Source organism: Nelusetta ayraudi, unplaced genomic scaffold (genome assembly GCF_046127955.1).
Source record: "Nelusetta ayraudi isolate G7.1 ecotype Tasmania unplaced genomic scaffold, CSIRO-AGI_Nayr_v1 ptg000084l, whole genome shotgun sequence".
Taxonomy (NCBI): Eukaryota; Metazoa; Chordata; class Actinopteri; order Tetraodontiformes; family Monacanthidae; genus Nelusetta; species Nelusetta ayraudi.
This window is the reverse complement of record NW_027466134.1, coordinates 8038515-8054264: the sequence shown is the minus strand read 5'-3', so window position 1 is coordinate 8054264 and position 15750 is coordinate 8038515. Positions and strand designations below refer to the sequence as shown.

At 47.5% G+C, this 15750-nt stretch overlaps 1 protein-coding gene across 1 annotated transcript in view; it reads right to left on the bottom strand.

Annotated features, from left to right (window-relative positions):
• Nucleotides 1-3638: 3638 nt before the first annotated feature.
• tgfbr3 (transforming growth factor, beta receptor III) overlaps nt 3639-15750 on the bottom strand; it is a 57208-nt gene continuing 45096 nt past the window's right edge. Inside the window, exons 13-17 of the mRNA XM_076045112.1 lie at nt 14654-14947; nt 14148-14274; nt 10665-10697; nt 9615-9722; nt 3639-5153 (exon numbers count right to left, since the gene is read on the bottom strand). Coding sequence (XP_075901227.1) covers nt 5005-5153; nt 9615-9722; nt 10665-10697; nt 14148-14274; nt 14654-14947 — 711 coding nt within the window. The 3' untranslated portion in view covers nt 3639-5004. The remainder of the gene's footprint in view (nt 5154-9614; nt 9723-10664; nt 10698-14147; nt 14275-14653; nt 14948-15750) is intronic.

Here is a 15750-nt window from a genome sequence, read left to right as displayed (position 1 = left end):
TTGGAGGCAAACAACTAGTTTCATCTTCTCTCTCCCCCCCCCCTTTTTTTTTTTTTTTTTGGTTCCAGGTAACGTGAGTGGAAAGCTGGAGATGAAAATAGCGACTTCTCAGCAATCAAATTTCTGGCTCCGGGAGGTGGAAGAATGAATCAGGAGCTGGTCGCGGCCCAACGAGACGGCCGAGAGGACGGAGGAGTGGGTGGGAGGTTGGATCCGGAGCTACAGTGCTGGCCATCGCTCTAGTTTCTATGATTAATTCTAGGAAAGCTCAGTGTGGTGCCATGCCACGGAGTTCTGTTTTGTTGAGCCAGTTGGTAACAGTCACAGGGTTCCTATTGGTGTAAGGAAGGAACAGGGGGAGGAGTTTAACTGAGCCAATCAGCAGCAGGGGAGAAATGTTCAGCGCCCTCAGTTCTTTGCTTTTAGTCTAATGAAGAGCTCTGGTCAGACTGGATTCAATCACTAGCTCCGCCCTCTTTCTCTTCAGAGGACACTGATTGGACAGAGGAGTCCTGTCTTTTTTACTACCAACACGTGCAATCAGAATGGGGCCTTATCCAGACTCGTGTCCCAGTTTAAAGCTAAATCCAAACAGCCAGAGGCCAATGAAAAAGTGTATACATACGACATACTCACAGCAAGAGAAAAGGAGTCCGAAAAATATCCAGACTGGAGCCTTTTCAGCCTGGATCTGCTCGAGCCGTCCGCCGTCCAGCTGCCGCGCGTGTCTTACGTAACTGTTCCTCATTTAATCTGTGAAATGAGTTGTCAGAGAACTGGGAACACATGGCAAAGTGATTAGTGAAGAGGACAGTAATCAGAAACAGCAGCAACTCTGGGCTGGAGGTGAGGTGGACACCTGGTGGACACCTGGTGAACTCCAGGAGGAGTTACGTTCGACTTTTCACCAGCACCAACCTGAGGAGTCAGTGTGATCCAACACAGGCACACACACACACACACACACACACACTGACAGAGAGACACACACACTCACCAGGCACTGCCTCTGAGGGGCTCTAATCAAAACAACTCACCTCCCAGCCCCCCCCCCTCTGACCACATGGTCTGTATCACCCTATGAGATCACCAGAGACAAGTCATGACTTCAGCAGAACCGAGCCAAGGCCAACACATCATTATTACAGCTCATTGTTCTGAATCCAACCCATGCAGTGGTATAATACACACACACACACACACACACACACACACACACACACACACACACACACACACACACACACACACACACACACACACACACAAGCATCAAACACAGCCGTGGACAGTATAATGAGGATTTATTGGACTGGAGTTGCTACACTGATATCATGCATATTTACAGCGTATGAAAAGTAACAAACAGAAACAATATAAAGTATTTGACAACTTTACAATGCAAGGCATCATGGGAAAGATCCAAGTCTTCATTGTTTGATGTGATATAATTGGTGGAGGAGGGTGAAGAAAAAAAGAAAAGAAAAGCGCATTGAAACCAGAAGGGGAAGGAGGGGATTCTGTGTCGACGTACAAGCTCAGATGCCAGCGCAAGACACACACTTTACACACACACACACACACACACACACACACACACACACACACACAGATTACACATTCATAGAAAAAACATGAGGTAGTCAAATGAAACAAAAATACAATCAATAAGCAGACAGAAGGGTTTGTGCTCCAGCTGATCTCCGGATCTACTCGCAGAAAAGCCAATAAATGTGAGCCGCTCCTAAGTCGTGCAGGGAAGGAGATGGAGCTTTTCCCAGCATGCACCAGGGCCCCTGGGAGCCTGGGGGGGGGGGGAAGCAGCGTGGATATTTGAACAGCATCGCTCCGGTGGGACTGTATCATTATTCCTGAGTGGAACACTATCCCCCGACATCAGCTTGGAGGGGGGGGGGGATTAAGTCCGGGTCAGGAGTTGAGAGAGTCGACTTGGGAAACCATGACGATGACTTTCGATAAGAAGTGAGCAAAACTACGGGAACACCGCGGGATGACGAGACGCCGCGGGAGGAGGAGATCCGTCTCACTTCCCACCGGTGACAGAGGATCTCGGCGAAACCTCGGACACCCCGACGAGGCTGCAGCAGCTTCGGCGGAGTGGAAGAGCCTCAGACAGGTTGCTAGCTTGGGGGGGGAGGGGGAGGGGGGACAGACGCCTGGAGGCAGACCCCATGGAACACAATGCGGCTAACGCTGCTTTAACATACACCCACACACAAAAAAAAGTGTTGCATATGAACTTCAAGAGAAGTTGCCCGAGTGTGACTAAGAACAGTCGGCTCCTCCTCCGGCGGAGACGGAACAACACGCTTAGATTCTCTCCATGTGCATAAAAAAATAACTTTTGTTCTTTCACTTCGTTCCAGCAGCAGATTTTTCTCAGGCTGATAAACAATGTTGTTGTTGGTGTTGCTGTTGTTGTTGTGGCAACACAACAGGATCTGATCTGGGTTACGCAGCGAGACGCAAGAGTGTGATGATTCTTTTTGACAAGGAATCAATTAGAAACAGCGTTTCTCTCCGTTCCCTCCTCAACCAAACTTGTCCCCCGTGTGATGTCACAGGTTAGTGACTGCACACCCTCCCCAACCCCGCTGCCAGGTGTTGGCTCCGCCCCCTGTTTTTGTGCCCTCTCCAAACACGCCGCAAAGGCTTCACCCAGCTAAATCCCAGCCGAGTTCAGCAGGAGGCTTTAAACAGAGGGCTAACATGCGTCTCGTCTGATTTGATCTGAGACGTTTTGGAGAGAGCTGCATCCAAGAGGAAGCTGAAGAGCACTTACACAAACACATTATTATAAAGACAACTCAAAGCTCATCGCATGTTTTATGACACATTTATTAGCTGACACCAAAACAATGTTGATTTTTCTGAACATTCTAGAACTTTTTTTTTATGAATCTTGGGGAAGATCCACATTCTCATCATAAAAAGAGTCACTGATAATCATTACTTGGATTATTTGGTTTGACCAGTATATATCTATATTTATATTTATATATATATATATATATATTTTTTTTTTTTGGACAGTGGTCAGTGTCATAAAACATGGCATGAGGATTTCACCAGTTAACTGAATAAATCTTCCTTTTCACACACACCCACATTTCACAGTGCACACGTAGACGACAATAAGTTTCTCTCTGTAAATATATTCCAAAATATAATTCTATACACACATTTATGTATTTATATATGTACTAAAATACTCTGTTCCCTCCGTAGAAAGCTTTAAAAAAAAATGTTTTTTGTTTGTTTTTGTTTTTTATCTACAGGTGAAAGCCTAGAAAAAGATAAACATACATTCTCCTTTTTGTTGCCGGCCCCACACTGATTAAAACATAAAAATAAACTATGATTTCTAAAGAGGCAACAACAAACATTCATATTATTCTGAGATGGCGGATGAGTCTGTGTTTTGTGTTTTCAAACAAAAAAAACCCCCAAAAATATACAATAAAAAAAAAGAAGAGAAAAACATCCTGTAAAAGGAGCTTCAGCAACAGCTTATCATTCATGTGAAACAGAAAAAAAAAATCCATATTTGGCCTCAGAGCATCACTTACATCTGACCGCAAGGCGATTGAATGGAATTTGAAAAGAACAAATGAAAGTTGTTTTTTTGTACAGACTGATTTATGTCTTTGTTCTGCTTTGAACCACAAATTTCGGCATTGATCGCCTTTTTTTTCCCATTTTGGGATATTTTTCTCGACAAAAACAGAGACTGACGTCAGTCCCTGATTTAAGTCAAGTATAAGTGACCATTAAACGCCCTGTTCTGATCTGTAACTGTGTTAATTTAAAAGTGACTGACTGAAAAATGGCACGACTTCACATCTGACACGTCTGTCAAGTGAATCCTGCCCCATCCAGAAAAAATAGATCTGTACACGTAACGATTTGAACTCTTTACAATAATTACAGCATATGTACAATTTTTATGATACAGTTGTGGGACCAAAAGACTCTGACGTCTAGCATGTCGGCGACTGCGCTTTGAGACTAGAATAGATTAGCCTTAGCTTAGCATTAAAAAAGTTATACTCTCGAGTACTAGAGTCACTGCACTCCTTAATGCTAAGCTAGGCTAATCACACCCTAATCACAGGGAACTATGACTATCTTTTACAGTATCAAAACACACCCGTCAGGTGCGTCATGACGTCTTTATTAAACTCTGCGTTTTGGGAGGAAACTGAGCCAACAGTCTTTATGCTAAGCTAGACTAACTAATGGACAAACTTAAGAGGTATTTTACTGTATAGTCTGAGCAAAAGCTTATATAAAGTAAAACCGAACGTAATTCCCAAATGTTAACCTATTGGTGTGAAATAAAACAAAATGGGGAAATGATGTCCTGAAAACAATTATTTCGGTACAATATCTCTCACCGCGCAGTCTGGATGAATCCTCTCCGAGGGACATTCCTCAACGTGGCTTTTTTTTTTTTCTCCTTATATCAGTTTCACATTTATCGTTCACATTTTTTGGCATTTTTCTCCTCCTTTGCATACATTCAAAACCTAAAGTGTCTCTGAAAAGCCGTCGAGGACGAGGACGTCGGTTCCTTACTGCACTTGCGTCCTCGTGGTCATAGTGGTTGCTTTGCTGCGAGCCTTAAACAGAACGTGTCAGTCCAGCCGTCAACTTCTCACAAGCTAGCGCCGCCTCCTGGCAGCTTGGAGCGCTGCTTAAAGTACAACTGCCTGTCCCAAAGTGCCTCAATCAGCTGTGGTATTGGGAATCAGGATAGAAAAAAAAGCAGCATTGGGATGGAAAAAAAAAAAAAAAGGCAAAAGTTGAATTTATACAAAAACTGTTCTGTTGATTCTAGTTTTCCAAACCCTGCTTTTTCCTTCCTGTCAAAGTCCGGAGAAGAGTTCCCTTTCCTGGAAGGAGGCGTTCGAACCGGAGCGTGAGGAAGCTGTAGGCCCCTTCCTGAGGCGGCGCCAGTGCTCGGGGTCCCGCCCACCTGGGCTACGCTGTGCTGCTGCTGGAGCACGGCGTGCTCTGCGTGCTGCCGATGCTGTGGGCGGCGCTGCTGTTCTCCGAGGCGGGCGGGGACTTCTGGGCCGGCTGGGAGGGAGCGGCCGCAGCACCACCACCACCAACACCACTACCACCACCTGTGGAGGCCGAGCAAGAGGCGGAGTCAGCGCACTTGTAGTGTTCATTGACTTTGCATGTTGCATTTATTGCACATATCCATTTTGAGTCGATAGCAACAACCGTTCCTGCTTTTAAAGCCAGTTACACATGTTGGCAGCAGCTCGAGGCTTCCTATTGGTTGAGGACTGTGACTTCACAGACCTAAATGCAGCACAATATTTGGTTACACTCTTGTTGAAATCATTCAGAAAGCCTTTCGTGTTTTGACAAAATCTTCCTTGATTTGGAAATTTCACCTTGGTCTGACAAAACTGCAAGCTTGAGCGGCCGCTTTCTCGATTTCTCAGATTTTCAGATGAAACTTAAACGTAACATCTTGCACTTTTTAACAACTAAAATGACGCGTATCCTTTAAAAATCCTCAAAACTATTGCAACGGGAGCTCTTCAAGAAGGACGGAGAGGCGAGAGTTTCGGGCTACAAATCAAACCCATCCGACTGCATGACACGGGTAATGTAGTCGTACGATTTACTGTCACTTCACTACTCGCCGTATCCCTCATGTTTTAGTATCGAATGATACAAATCCCCATTGCGCGATACATCCACCGGTGGATTTATTCGTGTTATAGTGAAACCTAAAACCTTCATCCCAACGGTGAGGGGGAATTTCGGGGCTGACGCTGATGCGCTGACGCAAGCCTCACTGGGAGTTTGACCTAAATAAAAACATACAAATGAATCAGTGGTTAATATCGGCTTGACTGACAAGAACGTACGTTTCTTATTAGAGGCAGTTTTTTTTTTTTAAGCATCAGCACTCGGGGGGGATAGTCACGTATGAGGAATTCTGGAGTGATTCCACCGTGATCTTCTTCCCCTCTTCATCTGCCACCGATTTGGGAAGCGCAAGGATCAAGAAAATACCATGTCAAGAGAGCGCAAGCGCAAGCGTCCGCGTCCCACCTGACAGACAGCGGTGCTGAGGAGAAGATGACGGAGGACGCTCGTTCCTGCCGATATCTGGCTTCAATTAGCCGAGCTTGAGTCGATAAAGCAGCGCAAACACTCGGCAGGGCTGGTCGGGCTGGTTTATTGTTCTTTGCCTCGAGCAGCATTTCGTCTCATTCTCCCTCGAGGATAAAAAGGAAAAAAAAAAAAAAAAACACGAAGGGCAAATAAAAGTCGATTATGTTGGTTTACAGTAAGCGTCCAGCGGACGTTGTACAGATTCTCAACCCAAGCCCAGAGTGTTTAAATGAAGCCTTTGGCACAGTTGTTACCACAATCTGGCCCTTCAATCCTTCAAAGATTTACTCCTGCCAGAAAAGGGGGTGAGGGGAGGGGCCAAATGAGAACTTCTCTCCAAGAGTCTTTTTATTCTATACACACACGTTGGTTTATGCTTAAAATGTGTGTATGTGAGCGTGCTTGGCTGCATATATGGCAAGCACATGTGTCCACAGGCGATCTTCCATCCCGCTGCCTCCGCCGAGCCCCCCCCCCCCACCCCCGACTTCTCCTAATGTTTACCAGAGCGGAGCTGCCAGGGGTCCTTCCCTCAGACGGGCTCTTCAAAACAAGACGACTTCTATAGGCTTCGAATGGGGACACGGGAGACAGTCGGTTGCTTTCATGTCAAAGATGCATACTGTGTGCATGAAATGGATTTAGAGATAAAAAAAAATAAAAATAAACACGTTTCCAGTTGATGAAACAGATGTTTGACAATTTGGCCTTTTAGTGCAATGAGTTTTTGTAAACTCGCGTCAAGTGACAAAGTAAAGATTTCTGCAAGCAGCCGGTCGCCAGTCTCTCCGATTCCTCTCCTAATCTGAGCCTCGTGACTGGGTTTAAAACGGACGCAATTCAAAAAAATCTACAGGGATATAAAATAATGGAATGGATTAATCGCAAGGGAGGATTCGACCAATGGATTAATCGCAGGGAAAGAACTGACCAATGGATTAATCGCAAGGGAGGATTCGACCAATGGATTAATCGCAGGGAAAGAACTGGCCAATGGATTAATCGCAGGTGAGGAACAAACCAATGGATTAATCGCAGGGGATAATTCTACCAACTGATTAATCGCAGGGAAGGAACTGACCAATGAATTAATCGCAGGGAAGGAGCCGACCAATGGGTTAATCGCAGGGAAAGAACTGACCAATGGGTTAATCACAGGTGAGGAACAAACCAATGGATTAATCGCAGGGGTTTATTCTACCAACTGATTAATCGCAGGGAAGGAACTGCCCACCGACACGTCCAGTCAGTGCGCCGCTAACAGAGAAGCAGGTGTCTTGGTCGACAGATGCTCCCTCTGCAGTGCGTCAACAACACTTTCCCCCTCTGGCTCACACAGTGCAGCCAGGTTGTGACGTTTTGGCCTGTTTTTTTCAATTGCTTTCAGTTTCCCCCCGCTGGCACGTTCTACTTCATCGTACAGATCGAGCAGGTCTGATTCAGAGCAGACCTGCTGGCTCAGTTTGCACCTGCTGTTCCTAGTCATGGCCAAAGTGTTGAGAAAAAAAAAAACAACAATAAAAAAGGTGAAGGTAACGGGTTGATTTTTCAAACGTTCTTCTCTTAGTTTCCTTATATGGGGCTGAGAGGGAAACTGGCAAATCCAGAGTTGTGATGCCAGTGCGTGGACTTGGAAACGTGGTCTCGAGACCCCCGGGAAAGGGGGGAGGCCACGACTCCTAACTGTTTACATGTTTCATCACACTGTGCACAAGGGTTTAAATACTCCTAAATGATATTTTTGGTCCTTGTTCTTTTTGGGGGGGAATCTACGTTCTCGGGGTTTTCCTGAGACCGCTGTCACTGCCTTATAAGGTCTCGCCAGCTAAGACGGCCGGAGCTGGAGCCCTACCTCCCCTCTCGTTTGATAGACGGCGTTTATCGCCGCATCGTCACAGTGCGACGCTCTTACACCTGCTCCCAATGCGGCGAGTGTCGCCCTCTCTGGGGGAAGCAGCCAATCAGCCAGCCAGCCAGCCAGCCTGCCAGCCAGGCAGGCACTTGCAAGGCTCGTGTTTCACTGTCATCCCACAGAACTCGCTTTTTTTTTTTTACTCAGAGCAGCCAAGACTAATGTTATGTTACAGATAAGACCAGTAAAATCTGTCAGCCGGTGGTTTCTTCTGCATTGGAATGCCACTGATTTGAAAAGTGCAGCTTAGAATTACTTGAAAGACTTTGTATACAGAACGGGGTGGTGGCGGAGGGGATATTAAGGAGGCATTTTATACCCCAGGGCTCATGAGTCCTTCAGCCAAAAAGTTTTCACTTCCTGACCAAGGTGGTGCTTTGACGGCTGGACCTTGCTTGAAGTCAACAACCTCGCTATGGGTGCAGTCAATAAAGGGTTGCAAGTGTAAAGGTGCAGAGCGCTTTGGCCCACACTTTTTTGAAAAGTGGAGCGAGCAGCAGATGTAGAAAGGTGGAATATTCCGAGGTTCACTGACAGGATGGATGTAGTGCTATCAGCAAACTGACTTTTGCACCAAATGGAACTTTTCTTTTGGTAGAAAAACATTATACAAGGAAAATGGAACAGAATTTAAAAAGCACAGTTAAAATGTGCTTCTCTGGCCAAACTCAAAATAAATAACAAATTTAAAAGAAATTTTTTGTTTAAACAATAAAGAGTGGAGTTTTCTGCTTGGGGGGGTGTGTGTGTGTGTGTGTGTGTGTGTGTGTGTGGGGGGGGGGGGGGGGGGGGGGGGCGCACTAACAAGACATCATCATCGTTATTATTATTATTACTAGAAAAAGTTGGACCAGTGAATTGGGGCTGTGATGCGGGGCCCCTTCAACTTAAACACTGGCTGCTGACTGTGTTGTTTTAAAGCTCCGCTCACGACGGGCGCTCATGGTGAACACATCAGCCGGGGGGGGGGCAGCAGGGCAGCAGGTCAGCGGCATGGCGTGTCGCCACCGCTGCGGAGAACAGGGCAGCTCTATGAAACGGTGGACTGGGAGCGCACTTCCTCTCGGGGCGGGTGGGAGGGGGTCGGCAGGGGTCAGCGGGCCAGCCGGCCCCGGGACGGAGGGGAAGATCTTGGCATCCAAGTGGCCAGATTGTGAGTCCTTTCCTGCGAGCGCGGGCCGAAGGGGGAGGGGGGAACTTCCAGCTCGTCGTCCGGGCCATTGTGGCGGGCCGAGCGGGCGAGAGCGGCCTCCAGCCTCACAAACACTGAAAGGCAGGAAGGAGGAGAGCCCTCGCTGCTGACCGCCAGGACATATTTGCGCTGCAGTAGTCGGTGTGTTATTGTGGGCCGTCCCTCCTCCGCCCCCCCCCCCCCGACCCCCCGCCCGACAGCAGCAGCAGCAGGATGTTTTGGCACATTTCTGGAATTTCTCACTTGGGCTTCTTCTTATCTACTCTCACTCAAAATGCGGCGACGGTGTGTGTGTGTGTGTGTGTGTGTGTGTGTGTGTGTGTAGCAGGTGGATGGGAGACCTACCTGTGTGGGAATAGATGAACCACAGGGCTCCGGTCAGCAGGGCCCCGATGGCAAAGGCGGCGAAGGCGATGCCCACCACGGTGGGAGTGTCCAGCACCAAGAGCGGGACTGGGGGAGGGGCAAAAGAAAAAAACTAAATGTAAACATGACGACTGCATCTGGAGCTGCTTCACACCTCAGTCTGGGTACAGGTGCAAGTTGATCTAAACGATGATGGGTTTTCTTTTCCTCTCGCTCAAAAATGTTGCAAAATTGTAAATGCTAGCTGCATGTTCGCGCTGGAGCATCGAAACGAGCCTGTTCCAGTGTAGCCGCTGCTAAACTTCCACTCCAATCAAATATGCCATGTGATGATTAACAAGCTGGACCTCCAGCTGGTTGCTGCTTGCGTCAGCATAGTGTTTCCTACTCTGTAATAATGTAGCACTCGAGATTGGTTTTGGTCTCGAGACCAAGGGGTCTCGGTGTCGTCTTGGACTGGGTGGATTTTTGATCAAGACCGGTCTAGACTCAGCCAACAGTACAATGACAGATAATAATGGAAAATAATCCAGCTGCTGCCGTTTTACACCCCCAGTCTCTGACACCCAGAGTGGCACACCCCCTTATTCCTAGTTTATGCATTTTTTAATTTTATGAAGCTAAGTTGTTTTTTTGAAAATAGTTCAAAATAGTTGGAAAATCAGCAAAATATTAAAGAAAATGATTAAAGGATACCTGAGAAGCTGAAAAGAGATGTTGCTAATCGATTTAGAAGCAAAGCTGAATTTAAACAACATACTAGTAATTTTTTCTGTTTTGTTGTTATTATTCTTTGATATATAAAGGTCTTGTCTCAGTCTCGATACTCTCTAGTATTGACAATGTCTTGGTCTGGGTTGGTGCGGTCTTGACTACGACACTGCTACTAGCTGCTAGCGTTAGCAGCTAAATCACATCTATGGACTCGGGCTTCTTTTTTCTTTTTTTTAACCCTAAGTAAAGTTAAACAAGGTGTAAATGAGGCGATGAGATTTTGGATGGAATTGTGGATGGAGGAAGGTAACTTACAAACATTAGGAGGCTCCGGAGGTCCTAACCCAACTGCTGGAGAGAAAAGAAAGATGATTTTTCGTTTTTTGTTTTTTTTAAAAAAAAAAGCATGCTACACAGTGCATCTTGATCATGTAAAAACACCACAGTGCAGCCCTTCACAGTCCAGAGGAGCAGCAGATGGCTAATATTGCCTGGTGTTGATAAGCAGCTCCCCCCCCAGGAATGCAGCAGCAGCGCGGAAACCTGAACCTTGAAATTTCCCGGCGAGTCCGCGGGCGAGCGGCTCCAACCTCTTAAAGGACGAACCTGCTGACCTCCGGGCTGTCCGAAAAGGCCGAGCGGGGTGGACTTAGCTGTCTTAACAAGCAACACAAAGGCCCCTGTGTGCAGGGGGGGAGGGCAAACTGGGGAGGTGGAGGTAGGGGCGGCGGCAGTGGGACCCAGCTAAGGTCCGAGACCGCGGCACAATGGCTGCTATTCTTGGACAGAGCGCCTCTGGGTTATCGGAGAATGACGGGACTGAAGAGGGGACTTTAATTTTACGGGGGCTCTGTGTCCTTCAGCCGCGTCCCGTCGCTCCCGGGGTCTCTCCGTCGGCCTCAGGAGAGCGGAGGAAGCATGCTGCTTGGGCCACAGCCAGCTGAAGGCCGCGGCGGTGCAAAGTGTTTGCTCAAAAGGTTTTGCGGGAGGAAATCCACAAGATTCTCGTCGTCTCCTCTTCCTCCTGGGGACCTTGTGTGTTTGCGACGGCGCAGGGCTGCAGTTGTGGTCGCTACCGGTCGACTAGCTCATTCGTTTACGTAAGGTGGCCTCGCCTCGCCGGCCACCTCCTCATGTGTAGAAAAAAAAACCCAAAAAAGCTCGATGACAGCCTTCAAAACGGGGCGTCCTTGGACATATTTTTTTCCCCCTGTGTGCTGTGTGGTGCCTGGCCAATGACTAACAACCCTAGTGTGAGATAAACTGGTTCCAGATCCAGAGTTGTCGGATTCACAGTATTTATCACATCCAGTCCGTTCAGAAAGGGTTGCTCGTCGCCTCTGTTTCAGTGAGTCCAGTGTGTTTGCAGCGTGTCGGATGCACGGATCTTTTTTTTGGAGCGGCCGGCTTTTAATCGAGGCCTTTCCAAGAAGCGACAATGCTGCTGATGATGTTGCGCAGCCTTAAATCAACCAACCATGGGACGACTTTCAGGCTGCACCAAGTTGGCCCACCGGTGTTTTCGTTTTTTTTCTCTTCCTCTCTGTTTTTGATTTCACGGATCAATTTCAGCACTGCCAGGACGGCGTCCAGCGCACGGCTGCGGCTCTTGTAAAGGCCGCTTGTTTTATTTTAATTTGTTTTTTTTTTTCTTCTTCGCCTTCTCGGTACAAGAGATGCCTTTGTGTTACAAAATACCGCCAATTTCTGTGTGTGTGCGTGTGTGTGTGTGTGTGTGTGTGTGTGTGTGTGTGTGTGTGTGTGTGTGTGTGTTTACTGCATCTCTGTGTTTACCTAATGTGTTCCATGGAAAATAAAGCCGGCGCACTGGCACGGCGCTGTGGGCGGTGCCCACTGCTGCTGCTGCTGCTGCTGCTGCTGCTGCAGCACAACTCAGCCAAGGCCTTACCGTACATTCAACCACTGTGATAGACTGCAGCCCACTATACAGCCTGTGGAACTAATAGGGAACGTGTTTTTTTGTCTGAGTCGGCACGATACCACATTTATATTCTTGTTTCTGGCTTCTGTCTTCTTGTAAAGTTCAGGGGTCAGTTTGGGATTTTAAAACCTCTCTGAGAGTGGAGGACTGCATCTTCGTCCCAAGACTTCATCCACATTCAACCTCACAGGAGTAAAAACCTGCCAGGGCTTCACTGGTTCTAAGGCGGAGCCCAGTCTCATCAAACTCGTGGCTTGAAAACTATACAATATTTTTTTTCAAGCCATCAACCATATTTCATAACATATTTAACTTAACATCCAGGTTCTCTGAATACTTGCAATACATTGATTCTTATATTCTTTTGTTTAGACAAATAGAAAATATAGGAAGGATGTTTTACATCTATGTCTTACCTACATTTTCTATTTGTCTGAACAAAGTAATATAAGAGGTAATCTATCAATGGACGCAGTATGAACATTTTTAGTCTACTGTCAATACACTATATGTTGCCGACAAATAAAACCCGAACATTTCAAAATCACACCTCATAACCTAAATGTAGTGGTTGGGTTTTTTTTCTGCTTCACTCTGTGTCCAGATTGCACCGAGTGAAGAGCTGTGATTTATCAAGCTCATGAGTCAGTGAACATGACGCACGGTGACGACCCCCCGAGCCTGGGCTCCCCCCTTCAGACCCCCCTCGATGATGTCATTTCTAAGAGCGGGAGGTGGGTGGGATTCTTTGAGGGGTCCTGGCCGTTCACCAGAGATGTGGCGCTCATGATATCAGGCCGACTCAGCTGAGGTCATAATTAGCAAAATGTGAGACTGCTTGGCCAAACAGCCGATGACCGAGGGGGCCTGTAAGCAGTGGCTGGCCTCCAAGAGCTGACGCACACACGCGCGCACGCACACACGCGCACACACACACGCACTAACCAGCTCCTTTGCGCTCTCTCTCCTCCGTCTCCAGTAGAAATATAAGGCCACACTGAAGGTTCTAAGTGAAAACAACTGGAACTTTGGTTCTGTATGACTCCTCTTTTTCCATCCCCCCCCCCCCCACCCCCCACCTCCCTCCCTCGGCACGGAGCGGTCCAGAGGAGCCAAGCTGGGCCTCAAAGTTAGCACGCTCCTACTTTACTACAGTAAACCACACGCACGCACACACACACGCACAACAAAACACACGCCTGTCTACAGACACACGAAACACACAATAGCACAAACGCACACGTCCCGGCTGATGATAACCAGATGTTTTGGATCCTGGTGGTTTCTGCGGTGGTGACGGTCCGAGGTTCGCTCCCTCCTCCGTCGTCGCCCTCGGAGCTGCTTCACTCCCCGCATTCGGTAACCTTCGGTTACGCTCACAGAGGAGCCGAGATCGGCGCTCAGACTTTCACCCGTGAAAACGACGACGTGCAAAAGGCGGAGACGTATAACGCCGATGAATTCTGCGATCCGAAGCGGGCGATAAAAATCTGGCACTGAACACGCAGACTACGGCGGAGTGAGGTTGTGTTTGCGGAGAAAGAGGAACTGGGATTTGGGGAAAACAACAGGAGCGTCGACGGCCATCCAGAACAACGGTGGGAGAAGACAAAAACCTCTGCTGAATTCTCCCAATGTAACATGGAGATAAAGTCCAAATGAGGTGTAAAGCCCATGTGAAGATGCTGCAGATAGCGCCCGATGGTAAAATTTGTGAAAAGGTTAAAAGAAAAAAAAAAACTCCAAAAAATTAAATTGTACAAAATAGAATCTGGATCCGCAACATTACATATTGCATTAAAAACTAAAAACACCTCAAGAACACAGTTTTGGAATACGCAGGTGTGCACACTGACCTGGGGGCTCTGTGGAGGGAGGTCCGTCCACCACGACCAGCGGCTTGGTCGCTGTCTTGGTGTCCATCATCATCATCATGATGCTGTCCAAGGAGAGAGAGTCGCACGTCTGGCCCGGCTGCAAGCACTGCGGAGGACAGTAGGAAGGAAGGAAAGACAGAGTTTGAATCTCTCTATGAATATACCGGCGTGACCCCTGGCAAAAACCTTTCACACTCTTTTTTTCTTATCCCGGATGGATAACGCAATGAGAAAAAAAAAAATGACGGGATGACATGGATGCTTTACAGTGTTTTTTTTCCGCCAAGCACTGGGCCTTCAGACTAACAGGCTCAGGGTCAGCCAGGTTCCAAATGGCAGCGACTCCTTCAACAAACACCAAACTCACATGACGTGCTTGTTCAGAGATGACGGCTGATGGCTTGTTCAGGAAAAGGAGGGGGGGGGGGGGGGGGGGAGACTGGAAGGAAAAAAAAACCCAGACAAGAGTAAAAGCTGCTGCGTACCGGCGGTAAGCTCTGGCTGCCGTGCGACCTCTTGGAGCACAGCGACATCTCGCAGTGCAGGAAGAGCAGCGACTTGTTGAACTTGGAGTTGAAGTTGAAGCTGAAGGTTTTCCTCCTGCCGCCGCCGCCACCAGCAGGGAAGTCCCTCTGCGGGTGGAGCACCACGGAGTCATCCTTGGGACAGACGGTCTCGATGAGCGTGTAGTCCGACACCACGCTGGGGTCCGAGTGGGGCGAGACGAAGCACGACACGATGGTGAAGCCCAGTGACGAGTCGGTGGCCGTCGACATGAGCTGAAAAAGAAGGGGGGGGGAGAAAGTTTAAGCTATTGGTCCAGTAAGCTTCGTAAATGCAAAAACAAAACAAACCAAAAAAAAAAAACAGGAAAGACTCCACACGTCCACAATGAAAGCCCTTGGACGTTAAATCTGTCGAGGAGGCCAGAAGGTAATTTAATTTGTACGTGAAAAGATCCATCCATGGGTTTGAAAGCCACTTACAGCTCAGCCCTCGTTACCCGTTCGTCATTTTATGGCTGGCAGCTGCTTTTTGTTAAGAATTAATAAATCGACTGCGCAGCACAAATTCAGTCATGGAGACAGCAGTGAAGATTATTGATGATGGATCTTGTCAGACGCGAGCGAAAGATTAAACTAGAAGTATAAAAGCAACAAATATATCTTACCTCTTCACATTACACTTATTAATAGCCTGTGTTCCAGCCTGTCAATAAACTCTCAGAAAGCAAATGAACACTATCCTTGGCTGCTGTTGGTGTGCTAAAACATCCACTCTTGGAAACTGCGACGTCACAAAACCCCGGAATGGTGAAATTAGGCTCAATACACGGCCTTCGTTTCAGTGCATAAATATATTTTTTAAAAAAGGCTTTCGATCATTCAATGTGTCACCACTGCTCGTAAAAACATTTGGTTCTTGGAGTACTTTCCTAATTCAAGTTAAGTACTTTCCTAATTCTCAATCTCAATCTTCATTTTGTGGGACAGCGACTTATTATTCAGCGACTGGGGGGAAAAAAACACGTTCATCAGGAGAAATCTCTGTCAGCATCTGGCTCTGCATCCACGCCGTCGTC